The sequence below is a fragment of the Staurois parvus genome, unplaced genomic scaffold (genome assembly GCF_062004578.1).
Source record: "Staurois parvus isolate SC_StPar_1 unplaced genomic scaffold, SC_StPar_1.0 ptg000210l, whole genome shotgun sequence".
Lineage (NCBI taxonomy): Eukaryota > Metazoa > Chordata > Amphibia > Anura > Ranidae > Staurois > Staurois parvus.
Genome location: NW_028318006.1, coordinates 2,526,129 through 2,541,362, shown reverse-complemented (window position 1 = coordinate 2,541,362; position 15,234 = coordinate 2,526,129). Strand labels below are relative to the sequence as shown.

Sequence of the window (15,234 nt, the reverse complement as noted above, 5' to 3'; positions counted from 1 at the left end):
ATAGATTTTGTTCAGGAAAATACATTCATTCCAAAATCAAATGTTAAAAGCAAATTATTTATTATTATTTATTTCAGGTACTTATATAGAACCGTCAATTTACGCAGCGCTTTTACATATATATTGTACATTCACATCAGTCCCTAACCCTCAAGGGGCGTACAATCTATGGTCCCTAACTCACATTCATATACAAGGGCCAATTTAGACAGGATCCAATTAACCTACCAGCATGTCTTTAGAGTGTGGGAGGAAACTGGAGCACCCGGAGGAAACCCACACAGGCACAGGGAGAACACGCAAACTCCAGGCAGGAGGTGCCGTGGCTGGGATTCGAACAAACGACCCTAGTACTGCCAGGCGGATGGGCTAACCATTTAGCCACTGTGCTGCCCGCAAATGAATTTTTTAAATACTTTTTACATTCACGAAGTCATTGAATGTACTGAAAATGCTTGTATGAACATTTTTCATAAAACTACTAGCCTATGACCAGCTGTATGCACACCTAACTGTCTTAATCTGTATCTCTTATATCTGCTTGGAGGTCGAACTTAAAAATAGTTAGAGCTCTCAATACAATAATCATATTTTGTATTTGGAAGAAAATATACAAATATTTAAATCAGATTATAATTTATAATGTCCTCAAAATCCTGTTTGTGAAGAAAAAATTTATTATGATACTTTGAACAATATCAGCCATTACAGACTATTTAATCTGATACCACATTCAAAACACCCAGATGCAGGGAAATGGGCTGTACATGTCAGTAAAATTACCCTTTAGGTCACATCTAAACCTTTTATAGACACAGCATTCACCTGTTTTATTTCTGTATTTTTGGCTGCACACTGATGCTCACAATTTACAAACTTGCTGTAACAAAGGGTAAATCTTGTTACTTGTGTAAGGATCGTTCTTAAAAAAAAACTTGCATTGTATGTAGTCACTACTTTATTGCCCAGAAGCCATAGAAGCAGGATGTTATCTGGGTTCAAAATTCGCTATAGACACACAAATTTATAAAAAAATAAATAAATAAAATAAAAGCAGAGTCAGTAAATAGTTGTACACTGTAAATGTATTACTTAAAGTGTTACTAAACCCAGGACCCTGCATTCACTATATCCAGTCTCCCACAGTACACAGAATATGGAAATGCGATTATTTTAGTAAATATAAACGGTTAAATACCTTTTCTCATCAGCAGTGTATAGCAGTCTTGTGACCTCTGTCACTGTCCAGCCAAGCTCCGGTTAAAGCTTGTAGGTGAGGTTTTCATTTTGCTCTAGGAGGATGCAGAACCCCTGACCTTTGTCTGCATTGTGCTGATTGGTCGTGTGCTGATCACATGCACTCTTCCAAGAAAAAAAAAAAACTTTCTAGCAATACACACCAAACTGGCCATGTGCAGAGTGACTCCACATGATATGTCTTATCAGGAGATAAGATGGGGGGCACTGGAAGAAGGGGAGGATCAGAGAAGTCAGGATCAAACAGCGTTTTTACATAATGCAGAGGATTAACCCCTTAGGCTTCACGAGTATAACAAGCATGCTTTACTACATATACAGACTGATTTTACTGTTGTGGGTATAGTAACACTTTAAGTTTGCATTTTGCCTGAGGACACTGAGGATGAAACAATATATTTTTTGTTCCTTTTGCTTCTGGAGCGCTTAATACTTTAATCACTGTGTAAAGGTCATGGCACATACTAAACAATTCAGTCCAAAAGCATTAAAAGTGAGGATCTTGTCAACTGAAAACAAAAAATATTCATATTGTACAGTGCATACAAAGTTGTATAGTGGTGTGGTTTTAAAGATCCATGTAGGATTTGGTACACTATATGGCCAAAGTTTGTGGATCTGACCATCACACCTATACAAGTTTGTTGGACATCTCTTTCTAAAAACATTCATGCTAAAATGAAGTTGCCCCTTTGCGGCTATATCAGCTTCTACGCTTCTGGAAGACGCTTCTGCAAGACATTCAGCTGAAAGAGCATTTGTAAAGTCGGGTACTGATGTTGGACAAGACCTGGCGCACAAATTGTGTTTTAATGTGTCCAAAGGTTTTAATTTAGGTTAGGGTCAGAACTCTGTGCTGGCCACGGGAGTTCCTCCACACCAAACTCATTGCATGTCTTTTTAGACCTTGCACTGATTACAGGGACACACAATCCTCCTGAACTCAGTAATTTGCAGGGGGTCCTCACATCCTTTAGGCCTAGTGTATTGTTGCAACATCTCATAATCATTAACATTTTTTGAACAATAACACAATACTCACTGAGGTTCTGACATAGGTCTCCACTCCACAAAATGGTACAGTTTCTGTACATTTTTTAACCATTCCCGTAATATGGCTGTAGTGTTATCAATATTGTGGTCTGTTGCTGCCCTAGGACAAATGAAAAACACAATTTTATGTAGGACTGCACATTTCAAGTTGTATGGTGTCTTGATACTTTGCATTATGTTTACTATCCACATCCATTTATAGTCAGGTCCATAAATATTGGGACATCGACACAATTCTAACATTTTTGGCTCTATACACCACCACAATGTATTTGAAATGAAACGAACAAGATGTGCTTTAATTGCAGACTGTCAGCTTTAATTTGAGGGTATTTACATCCAAATCAGGTGAACGGTGTAGGAATTACAACAGTTTGCATATGTGCCTCCCACTTGTTCAGGGACCAAAAGTAATGGGACAGAATAATAATCATAAATCAAACTTTCACTTTTTAATACTTGGTTGCAAATCCTTTGCAGTCAATTACAGCCTGAAGTGTGGAACGCACAGACATCACCAGACGCTGGGTTTCATCCCTGGTGATGCTCTGCCAGGCCTCTATTGCAACTGTCTTCAGTTCCTGCTTGTTCTTGGAGCATTTTCCCTTCAGTTTTGTCTTCAGTAAGTGAAATGCATGCTCAATCGGATTCAGGTCAGGTGATTGACTTGGCCATTGCATAACATTCCACTTCTTTACCTTAAACTCTTTGGTTGCTTTTGCAGTATGCTTTGGGTCATTGTATATTTGACCTTAAAGCAACATGATTTCTTTTAGCTTTCTTTGGCAAATTGCTTTATATTATTCTTAAATCAGAAGTTTAATATGTTTATATGATGTCTTCTTTGATTCCTCCTTTTTATCCTCATCAATATATAAATTAACTTTTTAAGTTAAGCTATTGTTTTAATTACATATCTTATGTGTCTTTTCTGTGAATCTCTATGCAATGCGGGCAGATCATGGCTTGTAGGAGGGGCCATCAGGGTGCTATACAATGCTTTCTGAAATATCACAGCACCCTACTTCAGAACTCCTCCCAAGAGCTCTCAGGCAGTTTCCCTTCACTTCTTGTCCCAGAGACCCAACAGGAATTGAGAATAAATCTCTCCAAACTGAGGAAAAACATCATTTTAGACCATTTTCAATGGAACAGGTGTTCCCATTGGAAGATTTCACAACACCTCTTCCTCTAGTGACAAATGGTGCATTTCTTTCTGATGACAATGATCACCTTGACAAATAGAAAGGGTGCATTTCCCCAGTGGGGACACAGACAGTAATAAAAACCTGATAGGGGGTCTCGTCACTCTATCCAAGAACACAGTTGCGTGGGTAGATATTTGCCTTTTTTTTTTATTAAAAGACTATAGAAAATCAGAAGAATTTTTACATCTGAGAAATAGTGAGAAGTGAAGGTTTTCTAAAGGTGGACTACAGTGTAACACAGAATCACTAATATCTGTGTTTGGTTGTGAAATTTTCTGTACAGGTCCTATACTTCTAATACTGTAGATTAGGGACCCTCTGCAAAATGTTTTTCGAAGCTCTCCTAATTTATTCCGTGTTGCATTTTCCTGCCAAATGATGTTGACTGTGGTCAAAGTATCCCTTCTGATTATAGAGCTCTGTTCTGGTTACTGGAAGGGTGGTAGCAAACACATATGGAAACATTCATTATTTCTTTCATATAGAATGGATTGCTTAGCCATTGCTCAGAGTTGTCATCAATCATAAATTATCGTTCTATTGTGCATTCCTCTTAAATTGGTTTCACTTGGTAACAATGGACTTCCCACTAAATTGGTCAGAGCAAAGAACCAGGGTTGATGAAAACTGAGCTAGACACCGCAGATCACTCAGAGAAGAATCATTATGTTTATACCATAAAAATAATGGGTGAATACAAAAATACTCTCTATACAAAAATTAAAACATCAGTACTATCCAAATTGCTGTACAAATATGTAATGTACATTGTATGTTACATAGTTCTGCCAGCTGCAATCTGTTTGCTGTATCATACAGAGTGCAGTGGTCAAAAATATGTAATGTGCAGCTCAGCTCAGCAGTGTAGAGCTCAGGAGTATGTAGCATACACCCCATTGTATACAGTGCAGCATTCATGAGTACAGTCTAGTGGCCATTAATATGTAACATACGACAGTAAGAGATACAAACTATAGTGGCAAGGAATATATCATTTACAAGGTATGTGACAGCAGCACCCTAAAAGCTGTGACCACTGAACTGTGTAGGCTTTACTGGCCCCAGCGAATCTCCTCATGCCAAAATATCCCCCCTTGCTCAAGCACCCCTCCCCCATCCCCCACAATGTAGCTATTCACTGCTCACTTCTTTAACACTCTTTCAACTCTTACCTTTGCACCCATGTCAACATATCACCTCTGCACCCCCCATCCACTGTGAAATTCCCCACCCCCAACAGCTCATCCCTGCCCCATCCACATTTCACTTTTCCCCATTATCTATACCTGTCAGCATTGCCCCGCCCCCCCCCCCCATTGTCCACAGCTCTCACTTCTGAACCCTCCTTTTCACATCCATAGCTGTCGCATTTGCACCCCTTTCCCCAACCATAGCTTGCATTTCCACCCCCTCCTCTTTCTACAGGTCTCACATCTGCACCTTATCTCCATCCACAACTCTCACCTCTGTATCCCCTTCCTCCATCCACAGCACTCACTCTTGCACCCCCTTTCTCCATCCACAGCTCTCACCTCTGCATCCTCCTCTCCATTCACAGCTCTGTACTCAGACTTCCCCTCACATCTACAGCTCTCACCTCTACATCCCTTACCTCATCCACAGCTCTCACTTTGTTGTGGCTGAGCTGACAGCTATCACATTGTGTACACAGTCAGTACTCTAATAGGTCTTGTTCCTTTGAGCTGATCTTTAAGAGGGGTGACCAAAATGGCCAATAGGAACACCAGCCCAAGAACACAAGGCAAGAACTAATGGTATGTGCAAGTGTCATTTGGTACTTACAGTACGATGTAGTGCTGAGTGCACTGTAATGCTGAATGTTAGCATAATTTGGGTATAGACAAATTTACTTTAAATAGTGACCTGCTGACACAGCATGCTCTGGCATCACTGTTTACCACCATCTGTTATGGATATATATTTTTAGTGTTAGGTGTTAGAAAAGAACTTTGTGACTTTGCAAGAATTATAGAATATTGTAGATCAGCACAGCAGTTATTGCATTTGGCAACTCTTTGTTTTATTATCCAATTATACCACTCTTTAGGATGTAACCTTCTGTTATCTCACAATACTGCCACAGTATAGACAAGGCAGGATTTTGGTGAAAGCACCTCAATAACCGCCAATCCCCCCCCCCCCCACACACACACCCATAGGTCATTTATAGAATACCAATCACAGCTCTTCATGGCTACACTGTTCTTTTTAATTGGTTGCAACAGCCTAACTCCAGACAAAAATTGTTGAAATTACTTTTGCATATACTTGAACAGTAAATACTCCTGCAATAAATGTATTGCTGTCCTGGAGTCCATTAGGTAGAGTTCTCTTTGTGTGCCAGTGACAGCAATGCAGAGAGTAAAGGCTGTGGTTGTCGCTAGAATTCAGAGGAAAATTTCTTAAATGAGGGCACAGTCAACAAATGGAAACTTCATTGTGTCTATCCCTACCCCACTCTGCCCAAAACCAAAGAAAAAGCTTTGCTTAGAGTTGGGGGTTTGCGTTTCTCTTTTGAGCTTTCTTTAGCTCATATAAATAAGATACTGTATATATTCACCAGCTAAAACAGGGCAGCCTGTTGCCCAAGAAATTTTACTGTCTGTCTGGGCTTATGTACTGTATATTATGGTTGGATGCCAAAAAATTATCCATTTTCATCTGATCACGTAATTACTCACACATTATACATGGAGAATTCAATTGCTGTGGTCTAATGATATGTCTCCACATATCAAAAGGCAAGGTGATAAATGTATTTGAATGATAACTGAATTTAAAAATGCAGCTGCCGTCCATATTGGACAAGAAAATGTAGCCTCGGTCCTGCAATAGTTTACAATATGGATTCTCTAATGTGCTGCTGTTCTGCAGATGAATTTCAGCAGGTGGAACGGGCGGTCTGTCTTGGCCTGGATTGCTGCCCATATTGGTGAAAAGAGTCCAAGAGGTAAGCATTGCCTTGCAAAACCCTTACTCACCCTCTTTAGTCATCCATGTACTGAAATATGAATGTGCGCTTTCAAAATGTTTCTGTGATTTTCCATGTTGTTCATTTTGCTCAGTTTAGTACACAACGTGATTACAGCACAACTCAATGTGTTTTGTTCTAGCACTAAAAATAACTTTGCAAACTTCGCCATATATTTTTCAGACAGATAGTGAAGAGAGCTACTGTGTTCTACAAATGGAAATGGAGAGCCTCTGCAAATAAACAGATATTTCCTGTAACCTGGACATTCAGAAAACCAAGTCTGCTCTCTCTGCAAAAGATCTTTTGTGCTGTGGGCTGACTAAAAAAATGCTGCATTCTGTTGATTCAATAACTTGTGGTAAGGACATACGACAATAACACAGATTAAATAGAAAAAAGGTTCATTTTGTTTTCTAAACGTAAGTCTCATGTAGGTCTCATTTTGATTGACATATATAGACAAATGATAAATTCTAAATACCAAAGTTATCATTAGAAAATGTTAAACTGTATGTAAACGTTACCAATATATTTCTCTTATTTGCTCCCTTTTGGTCTGTTAAATATACCATTGAAGGAGTTTTTAGCTGTTCAACAGGTGCAAAAAAGTAGGTATCCATCCCGTGAGAAATCATGTAACCTGATAACTTCCTGTATTCTCTGTCTCTGAATCCTTAATCAGTTGCCATTGTTCCCTGCTATCTCCTTGGACTACAAAACTCCTCTCTTTGTTATGGAGAAGAGATGGATCTGATATGTAGTCCTAACAATGTGTTATGTAGTCCTAACAATGTGTTATGTAGTCCAAATACATTAAAGTGATTGTAAAGGCTCAAGTTTTTTTTTACCTTCATACAATCTATGTATGAAGGTAAAAAACCTTCACTGTGCAACAGCCTCCCCCCAACCTCCCCTTATACTTACCTGCGCTAAATTTTGATCCAGTGATGTGCACAAGAGCCTCGGCTATCACAGGTCTCTCTCTGCCATTGGCTCCAGCTACTGTCAATCATGCCAGTGAGGGGGGAGTGGGGGAAAGGCTAAGCCACAGTCCGTGTTAGAATGGACACAGAGAGCAGTGGCTCAGGAGCGAACCTGCACGGGTGCCCCCATAGCAAGCTGTGCAATATATATACAGTGGGGATCGAATGTTTGGGCACCCCAGCTAAAAATTTGTATTAATGTGCATAAAGAAGCCAAGGAAAGATGGAAAAATCTCCAAAAGGCATCAAATTACAGATTAGACATTCTTATAATATGTCAACAAAAGTTAGATTTTATTTCCATCATTTACACTTTCAAAATAACAGAAAACAAAAAAATGGCATCTGCAAAAGTTTGGGCACCCTGCAGAGTTAATATCTTGTACTGCCCCCTTTGGCAAGTATCACAGCTTGTAAACGCTTTTTGTAGCCAGCCAAGAGTCTTTCAATTCTTGTTTGAGGTATCTTTGCCCATTCTTCCTTACAAAAGTCTTCCAGTTCTTTGAGATTTCTGGGCTGTCTGTCACGCACTGCTCTTTTAAGGTCTATCCATAGATTTTCAATTATGTTGAGGTCAGGAGATTGTGAAGGCCATGGCAAAATCTTCAGTTTACGCCTCTTGATGTAATCCCCCATGGATTTTGAGGTGTGTTTAGGATCATTATCCATTTGTAGAAGCCATCCTCTCTTTAACTTCAGCTTTTTCACAGATGGCATCAAGTTACCATCCAAAATTTGCTGAAATTTTATTGAATCCATTTTTCCTTCTACTCGTGAGATGTTCCCTGTGCCACTGGCTGCAACACAACCCCAAAGCATGATTGATCCAACCCCATGCTTACCAGTTGGACAGAGGTTCTTTTCATTAAATTTTGTGCCCCTTCTTCTCCAAACGTACCTTTGCTCATTCCGGCCAAAAATTCAATTTTAACCTCATCGGTCCACAGAACTTGTTTCCAAAATGCATCAGGCTTGTCTATATGTTCATTTGCAAAGTTCAAACGATGATTTTTGTGGTGAGGACGTAGAAGAGCTTTTCTTCTGATGACTCTTCCATGAAGACCATATTTGTACAAGTATCTCTTTATAGTGGAATAGTGTACCACAACTCCAGTGTCTGCCAGATCTTTCTGGAGGGATCGTGCAGTCAAACGTGGGTTTTGAATTGTTTTTCTCACAATCCTGCAAGCTGTTCTGTCTGATATTTTTCTTGGTCTTCCAGATCTTGCTTTAACTTCCACTGTTCCTGATGACTGCCATTTCTTAATTACATTCCGAACAGAGGATATTGACATCTGAAAACACTTTGCTATCTTCTTATAGCCTTCTCCAGCTTTGTGAGCGTCAACTATTTTCAGTTTCAGTTTTCTAGACAACTGCTTAGAAGAACCCATGGTGCTGATTGTTGGGGCAAGGTCAGATGAGTCTGGGCATTTAAAACCTTTGAGATTGACATAACCTGGTCTTCCCAGACGATGACTGAGAACAATCCATGACACTGGCAGGTCTCAGCTTGGCAAAGGGGGCAGTGCATGCTCTAAATTCTGCAGAGTGCCCAAACTTTTGCAGACGCCATTTTTTTTGTGTTCTGTTATTTTGAAAGTGTAAATGATGGAAATAAAATCTAACTTTTGTTGACATATTATAAGAATGTCTAATCTGTAATTTGATGCCTTTTGGAGATTTTTCCATCTTTCCTTGGCTTCTTTATGCACATTAATACAAATTTCTAGCTGGGGTGCCCAAACTTTCGATCCCAACTGTATATATATATATATATATATATATATATATATATATACTGTACACTCTATATTGCCAAAAGTATTGGGACACCCTACAAATCTCTGGATTCAGGTGTTCCAATCACCTTCATGGCCACAGGTGTATAAAATCAAGCACCTAGGCATGCAGACTGCTTCTACAAACATATGTAAAAGAATCGGTTGCTCTCAGGAGCTCAGTGAATTCAAGCATGGTACCGTGATAGGATACCACCTGTGCAATAAGTCCATCCGTGAAATTTCCTTGCTACTAAATATTCCACAGTCAACTGCAGTGTCAGCGCATGCTAAAGCGCACGGTGAGCAGAAGTTGCCAAGTGTCTGCAGAGTCAATAGCTAAAGACCTCCAGACTTCATGTGGCCTTCAGATTAGCACAACATCAGTGCGTAGAGAGCTTCATGGAATAGGTTTCCAAAGCTGAGCAGCTGCATCCAAGCCTTACATCACCAAGAGCAATGCAAAGCATTGGATGCAGTGGTGTAAAGCACTGGATTCTAGAGCAGTGGAGACGTGTTCCCTAGATGACAAATTGCGCTTCTCTGTCTGGAAATCCGATGGACGTGTCTAGGTTTGGCGCTTGCCAGAAGAACAGTACTTGCCTGACTGCATTGTGCCAAGTGTAAAGTTTGGTGGAGGGGGGGATTATGGTGTGGGGTTGTTTTTCAGGGGTTGGGCTTGGCCCCTTAGTTTGAGTGAACTCTTAAGGCATCAGCATACAAAGACATTTTGAACAATTTTTGCTGCCAACTCTGTGAGAACAGTTTGGGGATGGCCCCTTCCCATTCCCGTCCCGAGAATATATTTAATGTGAATTGTAGGTAGCTGTTTGTAAGAAATATGTTCATTTTATGCATTTGTGAGAAGCATGTTTACAAGCATATTGTAACTTCAGTTTATGTAATTGTATTGCAGTTTTACAGAACTATTCATAGAAGTAAATTCAGTTTTGGAATGAAACACAATTCTGCTTCTGTCAGTTTTGCTGCTGTCAGCTAACTGTTAGTAGGACAGTATAATGTACCTGCTTTCTTTTTAAAATGTTGGTAATAGTTCACAGTGCAAACACAGATTATATTTTGCTTGATACTCCTTTCTAATGCTGCAGCTTCTGCCTATGCTTTAGGCAGCAGCTATAGACACTTCTTTTTCTATAACATAATAAACAAGTGACTTGTAATTCTGGCATCGTGACACTGCTTTTTTTTTTTAGGAAAAAGGAATATGTGCTTTCAGTGTCTATCCCAGCATAGAAATATTCCATATTTTCTCTCCTATCTCCTCATCAAGGAGATAATTTCGGGCCACATATGCATTGAGTTGGGGAGATAGGTCAAATATAGGGCTAGAGTGAGGGGAAAGCTAAATACTAAGGCCAGCTTAGGGACCAGGCTAGGGGTAAGGATCAAGGGAGGTTGGGTAGTCACTGTACCACCTATATTTGGCACTGGAACCCCTTCAAATATCACCACCTACAAGGTTGTCAGTATTGAAATCCTGCATTTAGTATCACATTTTATTAGATTTCATGTGATGATTTTGCTACATTTGTGTCTCCACAAGAATTTGCAACCTTTGGTGCTAAGGTTGTCTTTAATTCTCTCCTGAATTTAAACTTTTAAAATTCTTTTGAGCCTAGTTCATATGATCTAGTATATTTTTATTATACATATCAGAAAAACAGTCTTGATTCTGTAGAACACACTGAAATTGACATTATAAATGAGTAGAGGCCCTTCACTCAGCAAAATGTATGTTCTCTTTTCTAAGTGGATGTTAATAAATAAGGTGAGCCTGTTCTAAAACTCTCTTCAGCCTCAGGGGGTGGACAGTGAAGGAGTGGCAACCAACTGAGTAGATCATCAAGGAGTCCTCCTGTAAGCATGTTTCCTGTGCTGTTGTCAGGAAAGCTGAGTTCATAGCGCATGTGCACAGAACAGTCCACAGAACTGTACACAGAATCAGCATGCACATTTGAAGACCTTCATTGATTGCTCTAGTACCACACCTCTGACTTGCTTCTTGACTACGCAACTTGTTAATGCCTTCATCTCATCTTCTCCACGGGTGATACTGACCTCGGCTTGGCTCCTGTTTACACTCTTGCCTTCCACATCTGTACCTCTGCTGCCTACCCATTGCCAACTTTTGCCTGTCTGACCACATTCATGCCTCCTGTTTCTCAAAGACCTCTGATGACATCCGACACAAGTTCCTGTTCTTCAGCTTCTACTTCATTGCAAGATCCAGTTCTTCTGCTGGCCAGTACTTACTACAGGAGCCCCTGCCACCTTGTGTCCTGTCTATTCTGCCATCAATCTTTGGGGAAAAACAGAATAGGAGGTGTAAGGGAGAGCCTTCTCATGAGTTCGACCTCTGCTAGTCCTGTGACAGCTATATTGTCAGCATAGTGTGAAGAATTACAGCACCAAAGTGCATATTTTTTATCTTTCACTCCCAGTGTGTTGCTGCTCAGAGATTTTTGATGTTGAACATTTTGAATCTTCGAGCGATAAAGTGCTCAGCTGTGACTGGATCCTATTGATTTTTAACAATTACATAACTGGAGTAAATTATGTTTTATTATGTGTCTGGAATTCATCTGCAACTGTTCCTCAGGAAGACAATAATCTACCAGTGGCTATATCATAAAGCTATATAACCGATGCTAGGGAAGTCACTGTAGCCAGTAGGATACGGGAATGTGATCCCTTTACCATCAGGCCCATGGTTTCCACTAATGTCAAAATTATTGCCCAAATGAAATGAAAGACAAAACTCTTTGCACTAAAAGGTGCCTGAAAAAAAGCCACTCAGAATGCTGAGATTACAAAAAGATGGCTTAGAACAGCAGTACAGCATCACACCTGACATTATAAAAGAGTAGAGGCTCTTCACCTAGCAAAATGTATATTCTCTTTTCTAAGTGGATGTTAATAAATGAGGACCATCTCAGAAGAGGGACATGGTGTAACCATTATTTATCCATTACCAACTTACCAACATGTAATTTCAAGTAAAATTCAGAGAGTACAGATTCTCTTCATAGTGGTAATCATGATTTACGTCAGGTCTTCACTGGAATTTCAACCATCTGGAACTTAGGGTGCCTCACACATCAGTATGTGAAAAAAAATATCTTTACCGGTCTCAGCTCATCCCTTGTCCAATTAGGACTTAACCTCTACACGGTGTCAGATGTCACTTTTAAAGCCAACATGTACATTCAGCATGTCCTGTCTATGTTTACATTCCTCACACACACTGTCCTGGCTAAATGCGCACAAAGCCAGTCATTCATAGTCAGTCATACAAAGAGAAATCATTGTTTGTAATAACGATAGCTTTTATGGATCACTATGAGAAATGAATAAGTATGCTGTCTACCAGTTACCAGTACATGATGCGGAATTTTATAGGACTTCTGTCTTTCATCAGAGGTAAAAAAATTCAAAATTAATATAACATTTCAATATTCTCTCTTCTAAAGGCTACTGAAAGGAACATGAAGTTAATAAACAGAGAAAAACACACAAATGTATGCACAGTTTTTAAGAATATTTTTTTAAATTAATATAACATATATAATTTTTACACAAATCATTTTGTAATTTAATAATCTCACTGTTCAGTAAGCCATTGAGTATAGCAATACTAATACTGTTACTAGCTGAGCAAATTAAAAATGCAAGCTTTACAGACTGCTCTGGTGTCTCCTTCACACCTATCCACTTAATGGTCCTCCTAAAGCCGTCATATTGTAGCATCCAAAGAAATCACAGACACAAGACTTTTGCAAAAAAATTATAAGATCTAGCTACTGTAATTTCATATGTATTAGTGGTCTCTGAGCACAGTAAAGTGCAGAAGGACAAATACATATATCATCATCACACCACTGTTCTGAGGGCAGGTGCTGGGTATTATACATCTCTCCTTGTACCAGTAAAGTGTAAAGCAACAATTTTACAAATTTGCTTTAAATTGTAAAGGCAAAAAATATATATACAAAAATACACATTTAGTACCTTTCTGAAATATATGCACATTTCCCATATTTTATCCATTTACTGCTGAATTCCAAGAATTCAGCCACTTTGTATAATATGCTTGGTTACTGGAAAGTGCATCCCACATCATGGACTTATCTCTTTCATTTACAGTTTACATGTTTACTAAGCGTAGGGAGCATAACTATCATCACACTTCTGGCACTCCAACACTGGACCTTCTGAAAACAGTGTATCTCCTGTCAGGGTGCCAGGAGAGTAGTGATAGCAGTATTCACGGAGATCAATAAAACTGTGAGTTGAAAATAAAAGAGTTAAGTCCATAAGGTGACATGCACCTCATAGTAAGCCAGCAGAATTTGCAAGGTGGCTGAATTCCCAGAGGTTAACTTTACAGAAAAAAACACTGCTCATGTGCCAGAAATATATCACATCACTTCAAAAGATTTATTACAAAATCAACAGCACTTATTGAACAGATAAAACAAAACACTTTAAATGGTGCATGTGACAAAGCATGATTTTTTAAAAATAATTTTTTTATTGTGTTTTTGATGTATTGTGGAAGCCATTGCTGTGCTTTGGAAAAACTTTGGTTTTCTCTGGTTTGGCATCTTAGCACTTTTAGCATCTTAGCTATCGAACCACCAGCAGTGGCTTTTTGGAAAAATCCACAGATTACTAGATTTGTTAGAGACAATGGGGAGGATAAAATAGTACAGGCAGATGATGCCCTGCTATTTCTGGGAGATACCACAACCTAATTGGAGAATGTAGTGGCCATATTACAAGGCTTTGGTCAATTTTCAGGCCTAACAAAAATTGGCATAAATCACCTTGAAACCAATAAACCAACTTCAACTCCCAATACATAGCTACTTGCAGAAAATTAAGATTATTGGTTCCTTCCTTTATTAAGTTGTGATTGTGTCTTTAGATGCCTGAGATTATATAAAACTTGATATACACTACTTAAAAGTTGAACCCAACTTCCTTTGACTACTGTTGGAAGGTGTGAAGAAATGGTTCCACAAGTTAGGTGTGCCATTCCTAGAACATATCTAGAGTAGCAGACATCATTGATTCAAGTAAGGAACATTCAAGTTAGAACATCTTTCTTGGGAGGAGTGGAGGATGGTGGTTCTTAACCATTGGTTATATTATCTGGCAGCAAAGCTTTGGCATGTTGGTGGATTGCATTTGTCAGACCTGACTGATCCTTAATATTAACTGCCATCATCTCTTATAAATCAACTTTAGAGGCTGGTGAACTCTAAATATTGACACAGCCCTACCTTAATTTAATTCACAATATACCATAGAATATTAATCCTTAGCCCCTTGGGTTTCAAGAAGTATAGTTCAATCTTGGACAATAAATACCCTACTTAACTGTCCAATTTGGAAGAATCATAGCTGTATAAAAAGTTGGCATAACAAATCTCTCTCAGTTATACTGTGCTGACACACTTAAATCCTCCCAGAAACTACAAATTTAGTTCTCTCTCCCAAGACCCATGCTTATAGGCATCTTTATCTTTACCATGCCACAGTTAAAAAACCCATTAACCTAACACTACATGCATAGGATGATTTTACTGAGCCTTATATCTAAAACATTTACTGCCCTACATACTAAACTTCCCAACCCAATGATGCTATTAAGAAAAGAAGAGTGGATACAGTATTTAAGCTCCTTAACAGATGAAAAGTGGCTCAAAGCACTGCAACAAACACTTTAGATATTCAATATGTCCCTTTCTGAGATTCACACAACTGTTACAATTACATAGGGTTAAATTGGACAACCTTACAAATGTATCACTTTTGGCATACAGATTATCAGCTACTGTATGTCCTAGGTACATATGGGACAGAGGGATCCTACTCACACATTCTAGAGATGCCTTAAACCATTAAAGAAGAAGTATGGCCAAAGCTCTTTT

At 39.0% G+C, this 15,234-nt stretch overlaps 1 protein-coding gene across 2 annotated transcripts in view; it reads right to left on the bottom strand.

Moving 5' to 3' along the window:
• Nucleotides 1–15,234, bottom strand: part of COLGALT2 (collagen beta(1-O)galactosyltransferase 2) — a 126,972-nt gene that overhangs the window by 58,515 nt on the left and 53,223 nt on the right. The window contains exon 2 of one of the 2 annotated variants that reach the window (XM_089678828.1): nt 2,300–2,410. In XM_089678828.1, coding sequence (XP_089534954.1) covers nt 2,300–2,410 — 111 coding nt within the window. The remainder of the gene's footprint in view (nt 1–2,299; nt 2,411–15,234) is intronic. The other variant, XM_089678829.1, reaches the window with a different exon arrangement.